General features: G+C 48.0%; 1 protein-coding gene across 1 annotated transcript; it reads left to right on the top strand.

Annotated features, from left to right (window-relative positions):
• The first annotated feature begins 5479 nt into the window (after nt 1–5479).
• On the top strand, nt 5480–12334 carry LOC149344125 (uncharacterized). Its single transcript, XM_089542554.1, has 2 exons — nt 5480–6988; nt 11954–12334. Exons 1-2 carry the CDS (start codon nt 5480–5482, stop codon nt 12332–12334), a joined length of 1890 nt encoding a protein of 629 aa, XP_089398680.1.
• Nucleotides 12335–14326: the final 1992 nt, after the last annotated feature.

Raw genomic sequence — 14326 nt, 5'->3', positions numbered from 1 at the left:
GGATGCTGTAGGCGGTCTTAGTAGTCTAGGTGGTGTACACTGCTCCCTTAGTGGGGCTGTTGATCTTGCATTCGATAATGGAGTGTCAACGCGCATGAGGGCCGGTTGGGGTCTTGTCGCTCTCTGCAACACTGGGCTACTTTCCACGTCTCCAGCGTTGCGCCCTGCAGGATGAAGCTGTGTGATGTTGGGTTGGAAACCTCTCTCGTTTTTCGCAAGTCTTGACGGTTCCTTCTAAATTCGCTTCCATCCTCTGTTATTACTCTGTATGATCGGGGGGCCACAAGATCTAAAACTATAGCTTTTGTGCCCCACTTGCTTCCAGACCTAATCCGAACGCTGTATCCAGGCTGTAATGGCGGGAGCTGCTGTCCTTTGTTCGTATCCTGCTTATGTTTTCAAGGTTTTGAGAGCTGCTGAGCTGAATCCGAGCAGGGGTCCGGGAGCGGCGTTCTGCTGTCGCGACCCATGAGATACATGGATGGTGAGACACCGTCTTCCAGCGGAGACGCACGATAGTTAAAGGAGGCCAAGCCAAAACTACTCCTGTGATGATCCTGCCTTCTTGAGTAGCCTCTTGATTATTTGTACGCCTTTCTCCGCGAGTCCCTTCGATTTCGGATAATAAGGGCTGGAAATGATGTGTTCAAAGTGAAACATCACTGCCTAGTCTTTAAATTCCTTGGCTGTGAATTGGGGACCTCCATCAGTGCAGACTTCGTGGGGGATGCCATAACGTGTAAATATCAGAGATATTTTCTTTATGACCTCAGTAGTTGTGGTGCCGTTCAACTCCTCCACCTCAGGATAGTTAGAGTAAGCATCGTACACAGCATGATAATGCTTTCCAGCATGCTCGCACAAGTCAGCTCCCACCCTGTACCAGGGGCGACTGGGCGTATCCCGTAACAGCAGAGGTTCAGCAGGCTGTTTGTAAGCATGTATCGGACAAGTCGGACACCGCTCAGATATTTCTCTTATTTCAGCCGCCATCCTGGGCCAGTACATGAGGCTGCGTGCTCGTGATGTGCATTTCGCTATGCCCAGATTCCCTCGATGCAACCGACAAAGCATTTCCTTTGGAAGCTCGGAGGGAATGACAACTTTGGTACCTTTCAACAACACACCTTCCACCACTGACAGTTGACTGGCGTGCGTTTTTCACTCCCCGTTCAAATACTGTGACGCCTGCAGGTTTGCCTTGCTGCAGCTCCGGGTCCCTAGCCATGGCATCTTTCAATGTGTCCATTGTTCTCTTGCTCACCCGGTCCTTCAAGGCACTTATGGCGTGTACTTCCAAGTCATGTGAGAAGTTATCTGACAAGCGTTTCCCTTGCATCCTGGAAAGAGTGTCAGCGTAACCAGTTTCTTCCCAGGAACAAATGCAACAGGTAGTCGTATTTCAGCTGTCGCAGGAAGAGCCTTTAAGTCGAGGCGGGATGTCTCCGAGCCCTTTCTTCGAGATAGATATCAATGGACTGTGATCGGTCTCTATCGTGATTCTTCGGCCCAAGACAAACTCATTAAACTTCTCACAGCCAAACACTATTCCAAGCGCTTCCTTTTCAATCTGTGCGTATCTGCGCTCAGTCTCTGTCAGGACCCTTGACGCATAGCCCACAGGTCGCCAGTCGCTACCATGCTGCTGGGAAAGGGCTGCACCCAATGCAAAGGCGGATGCGTCAGTGGACAGCTTTGTAGGTAAAGATGGATCAAATATAGCAAGTAAAGGAGCTTCCGCGAGCATTTCGTTTAGACGGGCCCACTCGATGTCGTGAGCTCTAGTCCATTCAAAGACAGAGTCCTCCCGCAACAGACCACGAAGTGATTCTGTCTGACTTGCTAAGTTCGGCAAGTACTTGCTGAAATAGTTGACTGCTCCAAGTAGCCTCGGGACTTCCTTTTTCGTAGCTGGCTTCGTGCAATGGGCCAGGCACTCTACCAGTTCTGGGTTTGGTTTGATGCCTTGTTTACTTATTCTGTCTCCAAGGAAGTCGATCTGTTTCACTCCGAACCTACATTTGTCCCAATTAAGAGTTAGGCCAGCAGCACTGGCCGTTTCCAAGGCTCTGTACAGTCTTTGCTGGTGCTCTTCCCATGAGGCACCCCAAACCAAAATGTCATCGATGTAGATGCCTACCCCTGGCAGTCCGTAGAAAATCTCTGTCATTGTCCTTTGAAATATCTCTGGAGTCGATGAAATACCAAAGGGCAGCCTTAGGAACCGGCAACGACCAAATGGACTGCTAAATGTGCAAATTCTCGTGGACATGTCATCAAGTGGGATTTGGTGGAATCCACTATTGGCGTCAAGCTTGCTGAAATATTTCCCTCCTGCCAGTTCACTTCCGATTTCTTCCGTGCGCGGAAGCTGAAAGTGTTCCTTCTTCAAAGCCTCGCTCACTTTTTTGGGGTCCATGCAAACGCGAAGTTGGCCGTTCTTCTTTCGAGCAATAACAAGTGGGCTTACCCACTCAGATGGCTCTCGCACCTTGCCAATGATGCATGCAGCCTCCAGGCGATCAAGTTCCTCTTTCAGCCGCGATCGAATTGCGTGAGGTACCCGCCGCGCTGGCTCGGCGACTGTACGGGCGCCATCTTGAAGAGTCATGCTGTATTCCCGCTTCATTTTACCGATGCCCGTGAACAACTTTGGATACTGCCGGCGAACGCACTCGGACAAAGCCTCATCTTTTTTTACGGCCCTGATTCTGTTGACAAGACCAAACTGCTCATAAACCTGCAGTCCCAAGATCGACTGACGGCCCTTCTTCACAACAAGGAATTCCACTAGTCGAGTGTCGGCGCCAATTCGAACCGGGATGCATACCTTTCTGATGTGCACGATTTCGTTCCGGCCGTAGCTGCGTAGTACGGCCCTGGCTGGCTCTGGCTGCTGCTTGGTTCCCAGGGCTTGAAACAAGCCGCGCGGCAATAGGTTGGCCTGCGCGCCGGAGTCGACTTTCAGCCCCACTTCCCGTCCCGAAATACGAGTCGCTACCTCCCAGTCGCGCGCATCACCAGCGCTCGCTTTCTTGCATGCTGTAGATACGTGCAGCACGGTAAAGCCGTCGTCGTCGTCCGGCCGCTCAGCAACCTCGTTAACATCCGCTGCTCTTGCTTTGCAGGAAACTGCGAAATGCATCTGCCTTCCGCACCTAGCACATTTTTTCCCATATGCTGGACACTCGCGAGGCCTATGCGAGAGGTTGCAGAAGCCGCGTTTCTTTTCTTGGTGTCTCCCTTTGCCGTAACCCAGCGGGTCGTTCCTGTGCTGCTGATGCTTGTTTTTCTCTTCACCCACTGCGTCGACGCTTTTGTCTTCACTCCACACTTTGCTTTGTGCGGCAGCGATTTCCTCAGTCCTTGCCCACTCGACGGCTGCGGTGAGTGTCAAGTCCTTTTTGGCTAGACGCTTTTCCCTCAGCGTCCTACTAGATGTGCCGTACACTATTTGGTCACGCAGCATCGATTCCTGAAGGGTGTCAAAATTGCAGGTCTTCGATTGCAGTTGCAGGTCTCGATAGAAGTGCTCGAACGGCTCACCTTAGGCTTGCGTGCGGTTCCGGATCACGTAGCGCTCGAACGTCTTATTACTCTGCGGTAGGCAGTAGGCTTCAAAAGCTTGCACTAGCTTTTCGTAGTCCTTCTTGTCTTCAGCGGTAAGATCGAAGCTGTTGTAAACATCTTTTGCCTCTTGACCGGCGAGGTGAAGCAAAATGGCGGCTTTCTGGGCGTTGCTGCGTTGTCTTCCTGGTTCTGTTGACTCAGGGGCGATGAAGAAGAGCTCTACCCGTTGCTTGAATCGAGTCCAGTTGTCCGCCACATTATCCCCGAAACGTAACGGCTCTGGAGGCGGAAGCTCCGTCATTTTTGGCGCGGGAACTGGTCACTTTTGACACCACGTATACAAGAGACCGACACGTGCGGTAGCCATGAAACAACTGTCGTTTATTGCCCGCTCACCGCAAGTGCCCGAGCACGTTGCCAGACTGGCTGGCGTGCACCGTACAGTTTTAGTGGTCACCGACACAGTAACCTTCAAACCAAATGCACAACTCGCCCACTTACTGATCCGGGATTTTGGTTGCTTTTCTTCCGGTTTTCTTTGGTTGCTTTTCTTCTGCTTGGTTTGCCTCTGCGAAAACTCTCCTCGCAAACGACAGCATTTTCTGCTTAACTCTAGAAAATGCAGGAACTCTCGATGTCTAACTACATCTCAAAAAACGTATACATTAAGCTATTTTCTGAGCGATTGTTTGCCCTACTTTAAGGCAGTACTTCGCGCACAGATTTTTTTTATATCTGGAAAGATAACTAGAGAAATCTCTATACCAGCCGTCATCAATGCATCGCGATAGTTCTAAAGCGTCTTGTCATGTGATGCTAGCTTGCTACTTTAGCTCCGGCAGTTGGCATAGAGAAAGGTTTTCAATGCTGAACAAATTCCTGTGTCTTGTTGCGAATGCTGTAAACCCGTTTCTAAGGGCGCGCTTATCACCTGTTGATGTATCATATTAGGAACCATTTGTGCCGAATTAATGTTACAATGTTTTTGTTTCCCGGCAATACTCAGTTTTATTTTGATCCATACCAGAAAACTTTTTTGCGCCATAGTGGCTCAGTGGTTATGGCACTTGCCTGCTGACTCGAATAACGCGGTTCTGTTCCTGGCCGCAGCCGTCACATGTTGGTGGAGGGAAAATGCTAGACGCCTGTGCACTGTGCGATGTCAGTGCACGTCAAAGAACCCCAAGTGGTCGAAATTTGCGAAGTCCTCCTCTACAGGCTCCCTTGGAGCCTGCGAGGCTTTGGGACGTTAAACCCGTATAAAACCAAAACAACCCTTATTCAATTTCTCCCATGAAACTTAAATTTGCGTCAGTTCTATGTCATCGATTATATCTTCGATCCAGTCTGACACACTCAACGGAAAAAAAGGCATAAAATCTCGTGGTATGAAGTCACGGTCGCAAAAGTCAGGGCAAAACGGCCTCAGTATTTTATTCAACAAATTTATTGTGAGGTTATATGCGTTTGAAATTTATCATAACTGTAAGAAACTGAATACTGAGACTGAAAATGCCACTCATTTGGTAATCTTTTTTCCGGATGCTTCCCATGCTAAGCCAAAATTTTCGAGGATGGTTTACGCGCGCGAAAGCGATGGGGGGAAACGTCAGAATACCATGATAATAGATGCCAAATAGAAGAAAAAGTGTCTTTATGCTTCGTTCCCATGATAGCGATTATATTCGCGCTCGAGAATGACTGAGCTGATCCCAGACCGCAGGCATGAGCTGATCCGTCACATCGTATCTTCATCAAATAGATTGATGCCACACCCATCCTACATTAGTCCGCCAAGCGCGCGAGGTTCGCTTACTGTTCTTTTTTGCTTCGCCGGGCACGGAACGTGGTAGTCGCAGCAGGGGACGTTAGTATTCCGGAACCCACTTAAGCCCAAATGATGGCGGGCATGGCATCTAGCGAAGAAAGCTTCTCCCTTCTGCTTTTGCCGAGCGAGATTATCGTCCACATCTTGAGGTTCCTGGGCCCCGTAGACCTGATGGCCGTTGAAAGAACTTCGCGTAAGTTGGCGAGCCTGGCTCGCGACCAATACCTTGTGCAAACCACGAAGTTTCTCTCGAACTACCCGACGGAATCCCTAGTCGACTACTTGGACGAAAGGCGCGCGGTGGCGATATCTGAACTCGACTTGAACGGCTATTTAGCCGCCGAATCGAGCACGGTGGAGAGGTGCGTTCACAAGTGCATCAATCTTGAAACACTGCGCTGCGCGAACACCCGTCTGTTGCCGACAGCGGTGCTTCGCCTTCTTCGAGACAGGCTTCGTTGTCTGCAGTTCCTCGAATGGTCTGTCCTGGGTAGAAAAGACCACCAGCGGGATGTGGACAGTTTTTCAAGGCAGCCACCCAACAATGACAAGCAGCCAATAATCCCTGAAACGTTGCGCGGCATGTATGTTGAGGTGTCACCGAACAGACGCAACAAACTTTTCTTGTGCTCGGTTATCAAGCGTTGTTCCAACCTTCGCAACTTACACTTCCACGAACTGAAGTTTTGGTCAGAAGATGAAACAACCGCGTACAGTGTGCTCGAGAGTTACCACGACGCGACAGCGGGGAAGTTTGAGACATTCACCTTTACCGACGACCGCGCCGATGTAGACAAGAAAGCGGCAAGGACGCTGCCTGCAGACGCATGCGTTCAAGTGCACGCGCCCGACTGTCTTCTCAGCATTTTCAAGTCAAGCCTGAATATATCTCCTTATGTAGTCGTCAGGCTGAATCCGCGGCCATCGACGAACTGCGTGGTCCTGGACAGGAGAACGGCACATCTATTACCGAGAGGTTTTTCGAATCTCTTCATTGTCATCAAAGATGAGCCGTTTGCAACTCTCGAAGCGGCGGCTCGTTACCATTGGCGACGTAACACGCGAGCGTTGACGTTGACAATCCCTGCTGCTCAGATGATGGCTTTGAAGTGTACCGCAAGTCCCGCCGGTACCGCCTCTTTCCTCCAGTTCCTCAGAGGATGTCTCAGCCTGAGAGAGCTGAATCTCGCTGCATTCCATTTGGAGGAAAACTTCGATTGCTGCTCCGTTCTGGCTGACGCCGGCCTCAATGGTCTACGCGCACTAACCCTGCCCGCATGCGCCCTGCGTTGCTGCGGGCGACTCGAACAGCTCGCCAGGGCACGTTACAGGCTGGACGAGCTAGACGTGCGGGCTACTCTTACTGCGCAGCCGCCGGCTTGTTTATTCTGCAACGATCCTTCCACTTGCACCGAAAAGGTATTCGAGGGACTGCGCCTAATACGCCCCCTGAGGCGCCTTACCTTGTGCGATCTGCCACACGTTCTCGACCTGCACTTCCTCAAGGGCTGTGTGCTTCGTGAACTCCGACTCCGCAATCTGGGACCCGGGTGCTTTGCGACATTGGAAACAATAGCAGCTCTGATAGAGGTGAGCACCTTTATAAATTTGCACAGGCTAAGCCTTAGCGATTGTGTCGTGCCGCTAGCCCAGTAATTTTACAGAATGCCTATTCCCCACTTTTTTGTGTGTGTGCAGCGGTGAATAACTACCTTTGGGAGAAATATAGGAGATACAAGATCTAAAATTGCAAGTGTCCAGTATAGTCAATGAATATAAGCATAAAGTTGCAGCTGCTACGTTCTCTCAGTGTTTTAAACACAACAAACCCACGCTGTCTGGTTTGCGTAATACTGAACTGGTTCATTTGGCGGAATTTTAAAATAACTTTCTGCAGCAACTCAAGAAGTCTAGTAATATAGATGGTGTAGTTAGTGGAAAATACTCATCCACATGTAAGTGTCTAAATGCTGCTCCACTTGCTGTTGTGCTTAACTAATTGTCAGCAGGCAAATATCGATCTTTAAAGAATAATAAAATTCTTGCCGCAACGAATCTAGAAGTCAGCAGTATCTGGACCTGTTATTAATTAACATGCGTTATAGGTCTAGTTGGCTCATTCTCAGAATTCTTTTTTTCGCACAGAAAGACGACACAATAAGACAAGGGAGACAGGATGGGGCGAAAACTTTCAACTGTTTTATTGAGGAAAAGTACATGATAGATATACAAAGAAATGGATAATCGTAGATGCCACTTGCAAGCCAAAAATCTGGAAAAAGCACAAAGGAATGGCACAGGCTTCTCACATCTTATCTAATTTATCTAGAAAGGCGAAATCTTTGTCATACAACGTCACCGATGGTGTACTAACACAATAACTACCGCCTTTCTAATAAAGTACGCCTCAGCCAGTTCTCGCGCATCCGTGTCAGTGCTCCTGCAAAAGAGGCTTGTGCCTTGCAGCCTTGAATCACACATTGTCTTTTTTTTGCTTTTTGGTTTTCTCATTTTCTTTTCCACACCCACTGACGTGTGCCGGAAGGTTGGAACCGATACCATTCCTCAAGGACAAATTGTGTTCCCTTAGACGCTCATTAGCACATCGGCCCGACTGCCCAAAGTACACCTTCCCACACTTCAACGAAATTTTATACACTACCCCTTTTTCACACTTCACAAAACTGGTTCACATGTTTGATTTTGCAGCCTGAGTTGTTGCTACCATTCTGCGAATCTAGACCGCACAGTGAAGACAGCCGAAAAAACCACGGGCACCCTAAACTTCTTAGCAACGCACTTGAGGCTATCAGCCACCTTATGCTGGTAGGGGACGACTACAGGTTTCAATCTCTTTTGTGGAACTGCGACCGTTCACTTGTTCCTATTTCTTTGTCGTTTAATCTTCTTGATTAGAGCTTCGGCAACTGAACTCAGTACTATCAAGGGATAGCCTGCCTATTTTAGCTTCGTCACCTGATCGTGAAAGCTTTCCTGGGCCATGTGACAACAAGGGTATCTTAAGGACGGCTCAAGGCATATAATAGCGATAGCATAGTTCACAGTTTTTCGTTGCTTGGAATGAAAATGCACTATTTTCTTGTGCGCACGCGGTCTGTATTTGCAGCAAAAGCCTGAGTCTTTAAGGGTTATTTTCAAGTCTAAAAATTTCTAACAGCTCTCATTGGCTACTTCAAAAGTGAAATCGAATCCTTTGGCAAGCTATATAAATTTAGTAAGAATGACCTCCACGATTTGCGGATCGGTCAAAGGTGAGTGTTTCTTCGTAACAATGAAAAAAATCGTCTACATAATCAAAGTCTTTAGCGTGCTACCGGTTTCGAGCGCCTGAGTGAATGCTTTTCTACCCCGGCGAGAAAAATGTTGCAAATCACCGGGGCCACTCGTGGCCCGATACAAATTCCATTCTTCTGTACATAATCATACCGTTTAAAGGAAACAGTGGTGGGACTGAGATTAAACTCTAGGAGTACTAAGTTGTCAACCCACATACCAGCACTGTTTTGAAAAAACACCGCTCTGTTCATTTATATGCAAAGCCTGACAGGCGCCAACAACTCGCTTTGTGGAATAAAATCGAACAAGTCAACAATATCTACAGAAAACATTTGTCCTGTTGAGTTTGTTTCATGCAAGAATTCAATAATTTCAAGGCTATTCTTAATGACAAACGGGTCGTCTCCTGCCAGTCCGTATGAGTTCCTTCAGCAGGGTCCATGCGTGTAGAAAAGAAAATTAAAAAAAAAAAACAAAGTAAAAAAATCTATGTGGGATGCAAGGCTCCAAGTCACTAGCATCTTGTGCAGGAGCACTGACACGCTTGTGCGAGAACTGGGTGCGGCCTAGCATATTAGGAAAGGCGGTAGTTCATGTGTTAGTACACCATCTGTGACACTCTATAACAAAGATTTTGCCTTTCTAAATGAATTAGATAAAAGTTGAGTTACCTGTACCCTTCCTTTGGGCTCTTTCCGGGTATTTTTACTTCCACCTGGCATCTATGATTATCGATTTTTTTAGTATAAATATGTACCTTTCCTGAGTAGAACAGTTGAAAGTTTGCGCTCCGTCCTCTCTCTCCTGTCAAATTGTGTCGTCTTTGTGAGCAAAAAAAAATTCTGTGTTTATTCATGACTGAAAGCACTAAGTTTTGTCTCGCAGCATAATAAAATGCTTTTAGAACCCTAGTTCGGGCCGCTATTTCTTAGGCAATGGTTCACAGCTTATGGGCAGTGGCGGTTGTTATCAAGCGCTCGATGATCACTTCAAGCGCTCTGCGAAACTGGTGTTCAGGAAAGATGTTGCAACCTTCTTCTTCCACGGTGGACACCTAAACCGCGGCGTGAGGGAAAGGTGGAAAGAGGCAGTGAAAGTAGAAATAGCGGAAGCGGCGCAGTAGAGGAGAGTTTGGGATAAATTTCGGTCACCTGAGGTTGTGAACCTTGCACTGACATTGCAAGTAGTAGCAGTAAAAGTATTTGTTTCGAAGGAGAAGAGTTAGAGCATAGGGGGTGGGGGAGAGGTAGATTGGAGCTTCAGTGGTCGATCATTCCTGTTCCATGATTCCCGTTTGCCACCGGCGCCGCCTTGGTGCTCGTCACCAGCTTAAGCTGTATGCTCGGGTCGGAGTAAGTCAGGAGGGCCTGCCACTGCTTTAGACTGTGGCTAGTTATTTTTCGTAATAAAGGGCTTTTTTTTTGTTGCAAAGCACGGCGATCTGCTTGTTTTGTCTCCATGGAAACGCAGCCGACGTCGCTTACACTAACCTAGCATTGCGTCCGGCCCATGTGCCGGACGCTACGAGAAAGCGCTGTGCACGTCGACAGAGGCACGCCTCATACACGGCGTTGTTCTGCGTCATGAGCTGCAACTTTGAAAATTTGTTTTTGAGGGATTGTAGCGGCTCGCTAACTGTTTCACTTCGAAGTGGACACCCCAACCGCGTCGTGAGGGAAAGGTTGAAGTAGGGAGTGAAAGAAAGAGAAAAGGGGTGCCGTAGTGGAGGGCTCCACAATAATTCAAACCACCTCCGGTCTTCAGCGTGCATAGACATTGCACAGCACACGGGCGCCTTTTGCGTATTGCCTCCATCGAAACGTGGTCGCTGTGGTCGGGTTCGAACCCGGGCGACCCGCCTGCTCCTTTCCGTCCGTTAAACAAGGCACATTCTATGTATCCGCGCAGTGTGAAACTGCTCCATTGTCTTTAGCAACTACTAATAGCTCAGACAGAGACGAGCACTTTGCGCTGTAGGCGTCCCTCGTAGGTTTGGAAGAACGGACGCAAAGTCCTCAGAGGAAGTGTGCTCGTGTCTTGACCTACGCTGACGGGAGGCGTCGAGCGCCGCACTGGAGACTTCCAAAAGTTGCTCCTTCGGTTGCTAGGCTGTGTTAGGGCGTTGTCATCAGCTTCGCAAAGCTTCAGTGGGCAGTGGCGCTGACGATTCGCTCCCAGCCCAAATGTTGCTCTGGGGTGACGCACTGGCAAGTCGCATGGAGGAACAACGTCATGCAGAAGCTCGGTCAAAGGAGGGGGCGAAGCAGCAACGACCGCGGCCAACCGTGTAGTGCGTGCGCTCCCCAAGGTGCTGACGCACGAGATCCAAGCGGCCCGGGAAAGGTGCCAGAGACTGCGGGCTCAGCGTGCAGAACGCACCTTCATCTGCCTGCCGTATTACGGCAGCGCTCACAAGCACTAAGCATTTATTCGCAAAAGCACAACCGTCGTAAAAGTACAACCGAAAACTTGTTGTGTGGAATCGATACACATGGTGTTTCACCTAAGTCTTTTACACAATTTAAAAAAAAAACGCATTGAGATTTGGAAGAGCGCTTTTTTCTGCATAAGTAATGTCCATATCAGTAATATTCCTATCAGTACTAAGTAATATCCATAAGTAATATCCATATCAGTACTAAGAATTTCGAAAACGGGATTACCCTCAGCGCTGCGGCCCAAGAAATTTGGCTGTTTCCACACGTTACTCGGACTGGAGAGGCTGCTCTGCCTGCAACCTTCTCGAAAGCGAATGTGTTTTGCTGCGATTTTGGCAACATTTGCTGTGCTACAGCGCTGTGGGTATCGAGTTTTTGAAATTCCAAAACTTATACGAATATTACCTACGATGTGTAACACGGCTTTGAATAATTCAGGAGCCTAACATTTATTAGGTTGAGGCGACCTAAAAGGAAATAAAAATAAGCCTAACAGTAATAATTAAGTTAACTATTCAATATTAGTTAAACAGCTTGCTAGTTAGCAAGCCTTAGCTGTATTCTGATGTATTTCACCGCTGGCAATGCTATGCTGAAAAAAGAGATCGTTTAACTTATAAAGATATTTCTGAAAATTGTACGAAATCTTAGGTGAAACATCTTGCATATATTCCTCTTAAAGACCAGCATTCCGACTCTTGCGATTATTGCACGTCATTTTACCATCCGTTCATGTTGTTGAGGCATACCATGCCTTTCGCGCCGTTTTCTTTCCGCCCAGCGTTGACGAAGAATTGAATTTCTGCAATGCGTTTTACAGGTAATGGAGCATATGGAAAGCCTGAAACTGGAGGGTAGCATCGTCTCCTTAGACCTGCGCTTCCTCAGCCGAGGATGGAGGCACGCTGCGCGGCTTCGCCGGCTATGCATTACGTCTACCAGCATACAGCAGTTACAGTCTCAAGACTTGATGGTCGAACTTAACGAACTCTTCCCAGATGCTGAGTTCATCCATGTGCATGACTGGATACCCGGCGTGGAACGTGAGCGCTTCAATCACATCCTGCCCTCGGTAATCGGTCCTTACAGAAAATACTCGTACACGGAACCCGCGTATTCCGCCCACCGCACTATCCTCTGTAAGACGCACGACCTCGTTTCTGCCCCGAGGCCGTACAACTGCGGTCCAGGCCGCTTTTGAAACTGGTGGGGCCAAACATGCCGGCCTCAATACCATGCCTTCACACGCGTTCGCATATGCACCAACAAAAAACTGTTTCAAGAAAGACGAGCAGTTGAAATACATTCTTCTGCCGTCAATTCGTACCAGCAAGTTACGCTCTCGTGACTGCAAACCAGTACATGGCGTACATGCTCAACGGTCGCGGTGTTTTGGCTTTGCTTAAACGCCATGGCTCCGAGCTGGTTTCGAATGCACGTTTCCTGGTATTCTTATTGTGACGACGAAATTTAAGGGTTGTACTCTGCTGCCTTTTTATTTTTGAATGCTCTTAGAAAAGACAAGGCTCAGTGGTGTCTCTCAATTTCGCTGGCTTGCAGCCAGCTGTACCAGTGATTCAATCAATTGTTTTTGTCATTGACACTTCAGTGTGAAAAAGAAAAGCTCTATAGCTGGCTATAAGTTTCGTAGTGGGTACGCCACAGTATTTCAGTTCCTTCGATGGCTCGAAAAATAACAGCGTTCACAATATTTTCCTCGAAAAATTGGTTTAGTACCGATTTTGTTGTGCGCAGCATCATGCGGTATTCTTGGCAAATAATAGCTAAACTAAGGTGAGCTAATAAATCTGGAGTATTCACATGGCGGCACAACACATCAGGGGTTTCAGTAGATAATTTTATGAGGACACTTGAGTTTTACCTCGGTTTGACGTTTGTCGCTTACGACAACAAATTTTATCACCAAAGACAAGGGATCTGCATTGGATCCTGCGTAGCGCCTGTACTCGCTAACATTTTTCTAACATCTATTGACCGCGCCCTTGAATTAAGGTTAACGGGGAAGGTGGTACTGAAGGTTTTTATGTATGTTCACGATTTCTTGGTAGTGTTTAAAAAACAGAATGAGTTGACGCTGTGAGACAGACACAGAGGCTGTGAGCTCTCTGTTAAATACTTTTAAAGAAATGGGAGGGGATTGAGGTTCACGCATGACCTACCTGTGGGGGAGTGCTTTACAGATTTTAGACATAAACATCACTGTTGGTGAAGGTCATTCATGATGGCAATATGCACCGCGAGCATAGAAGGAGCTACTACCGTATGCTTCGGCCCAGTCAAAAACTGTGAAACGCGCCATTGCCAAGCTTTGCCTTGATACGGCTCTCTTGAAATCGTCTTGGCATACCATGCAAGGGAGCTATGACAAGCAGGTTGAAAGGTTACTTTCAGCAGGATTTCCTAGCACAATCATCACCGCGGTTGCTGAAGCCCTGTTAAAGATGAAGAAGCCCATCAAGTTCCAGAAGCCGTGTGGTAACCGAAAAGCGGCTGTAAAACCTGAAGTAGTGCCATATGTGCACAAGGTAGCCCACCACTTGAAAAAAGTGGCCAACAGATATGGCGTACCGGCCGTTTTCTCGGACCCACGCAAGCTGGCATAGCTCTGCGCGCGCATCGCGAGCAAAGACAAGAGTGGGTGTCGCATCAGACATCCAAAGAAGTTCACGAATTGCTGCATCGGGGTGGTTTACGAATCACCGCTGTCATGCGGGAAGGCCTATATGGGCCAAACAGGGCGGTTCATCAATGAAAGGGCAGGTGAGCACGCCAGGTCAGTAAAAAACGTAAGTGGTGAAAACTTTTTTCAGCACTACGATTAGTGTTATGAATGCGCTCGAGCGGCAGAACATTTGCCACAGGCTAGGTGCAAGTGCTGCAAAAAGTGTCAACCACGGTTTCACGAGATTGATTTTAGGTAAAAACAAAGATACAAGGTCAAGGGAACTATTTGAAGCATTTCATATAAGACGGAGGCGTATTTTGTGTTAGCGATACGTCGGTGAGCCTCTTCAAATCGGAAATGGCGTATATTGAACGGTTCTGTAGATAGTGTTGTGTCGAAACTGGTATCTTTCTACACGTGTCCTGGTTTTCCTTATATTTGCTGCGCTGTTAGTGAATCAAGTTAGACGACGTTTAGCGCTAGTCCTGTCTGGCCCTCTGTTGTGTG

Source organism: Amblyomma mixtum, chromosome 5 (genome assembly GCF_055824585.1).
Source record: "Amblyomma mixtum isolate Tamu chromosome 5, ASM5582458v1, whole genome shotgun sequence".
Lineage (NCBI taxonomy): Eukaryota > Metazoa > Arthropoda > Arachnida > Ixodida > Ixodidae > Amblyomma > Amblyomma mixtum.
Note: the sequence above shows the minus strand (reverse complement) of the source record. Positions and strands in the feature narration are given on the sequence as shown.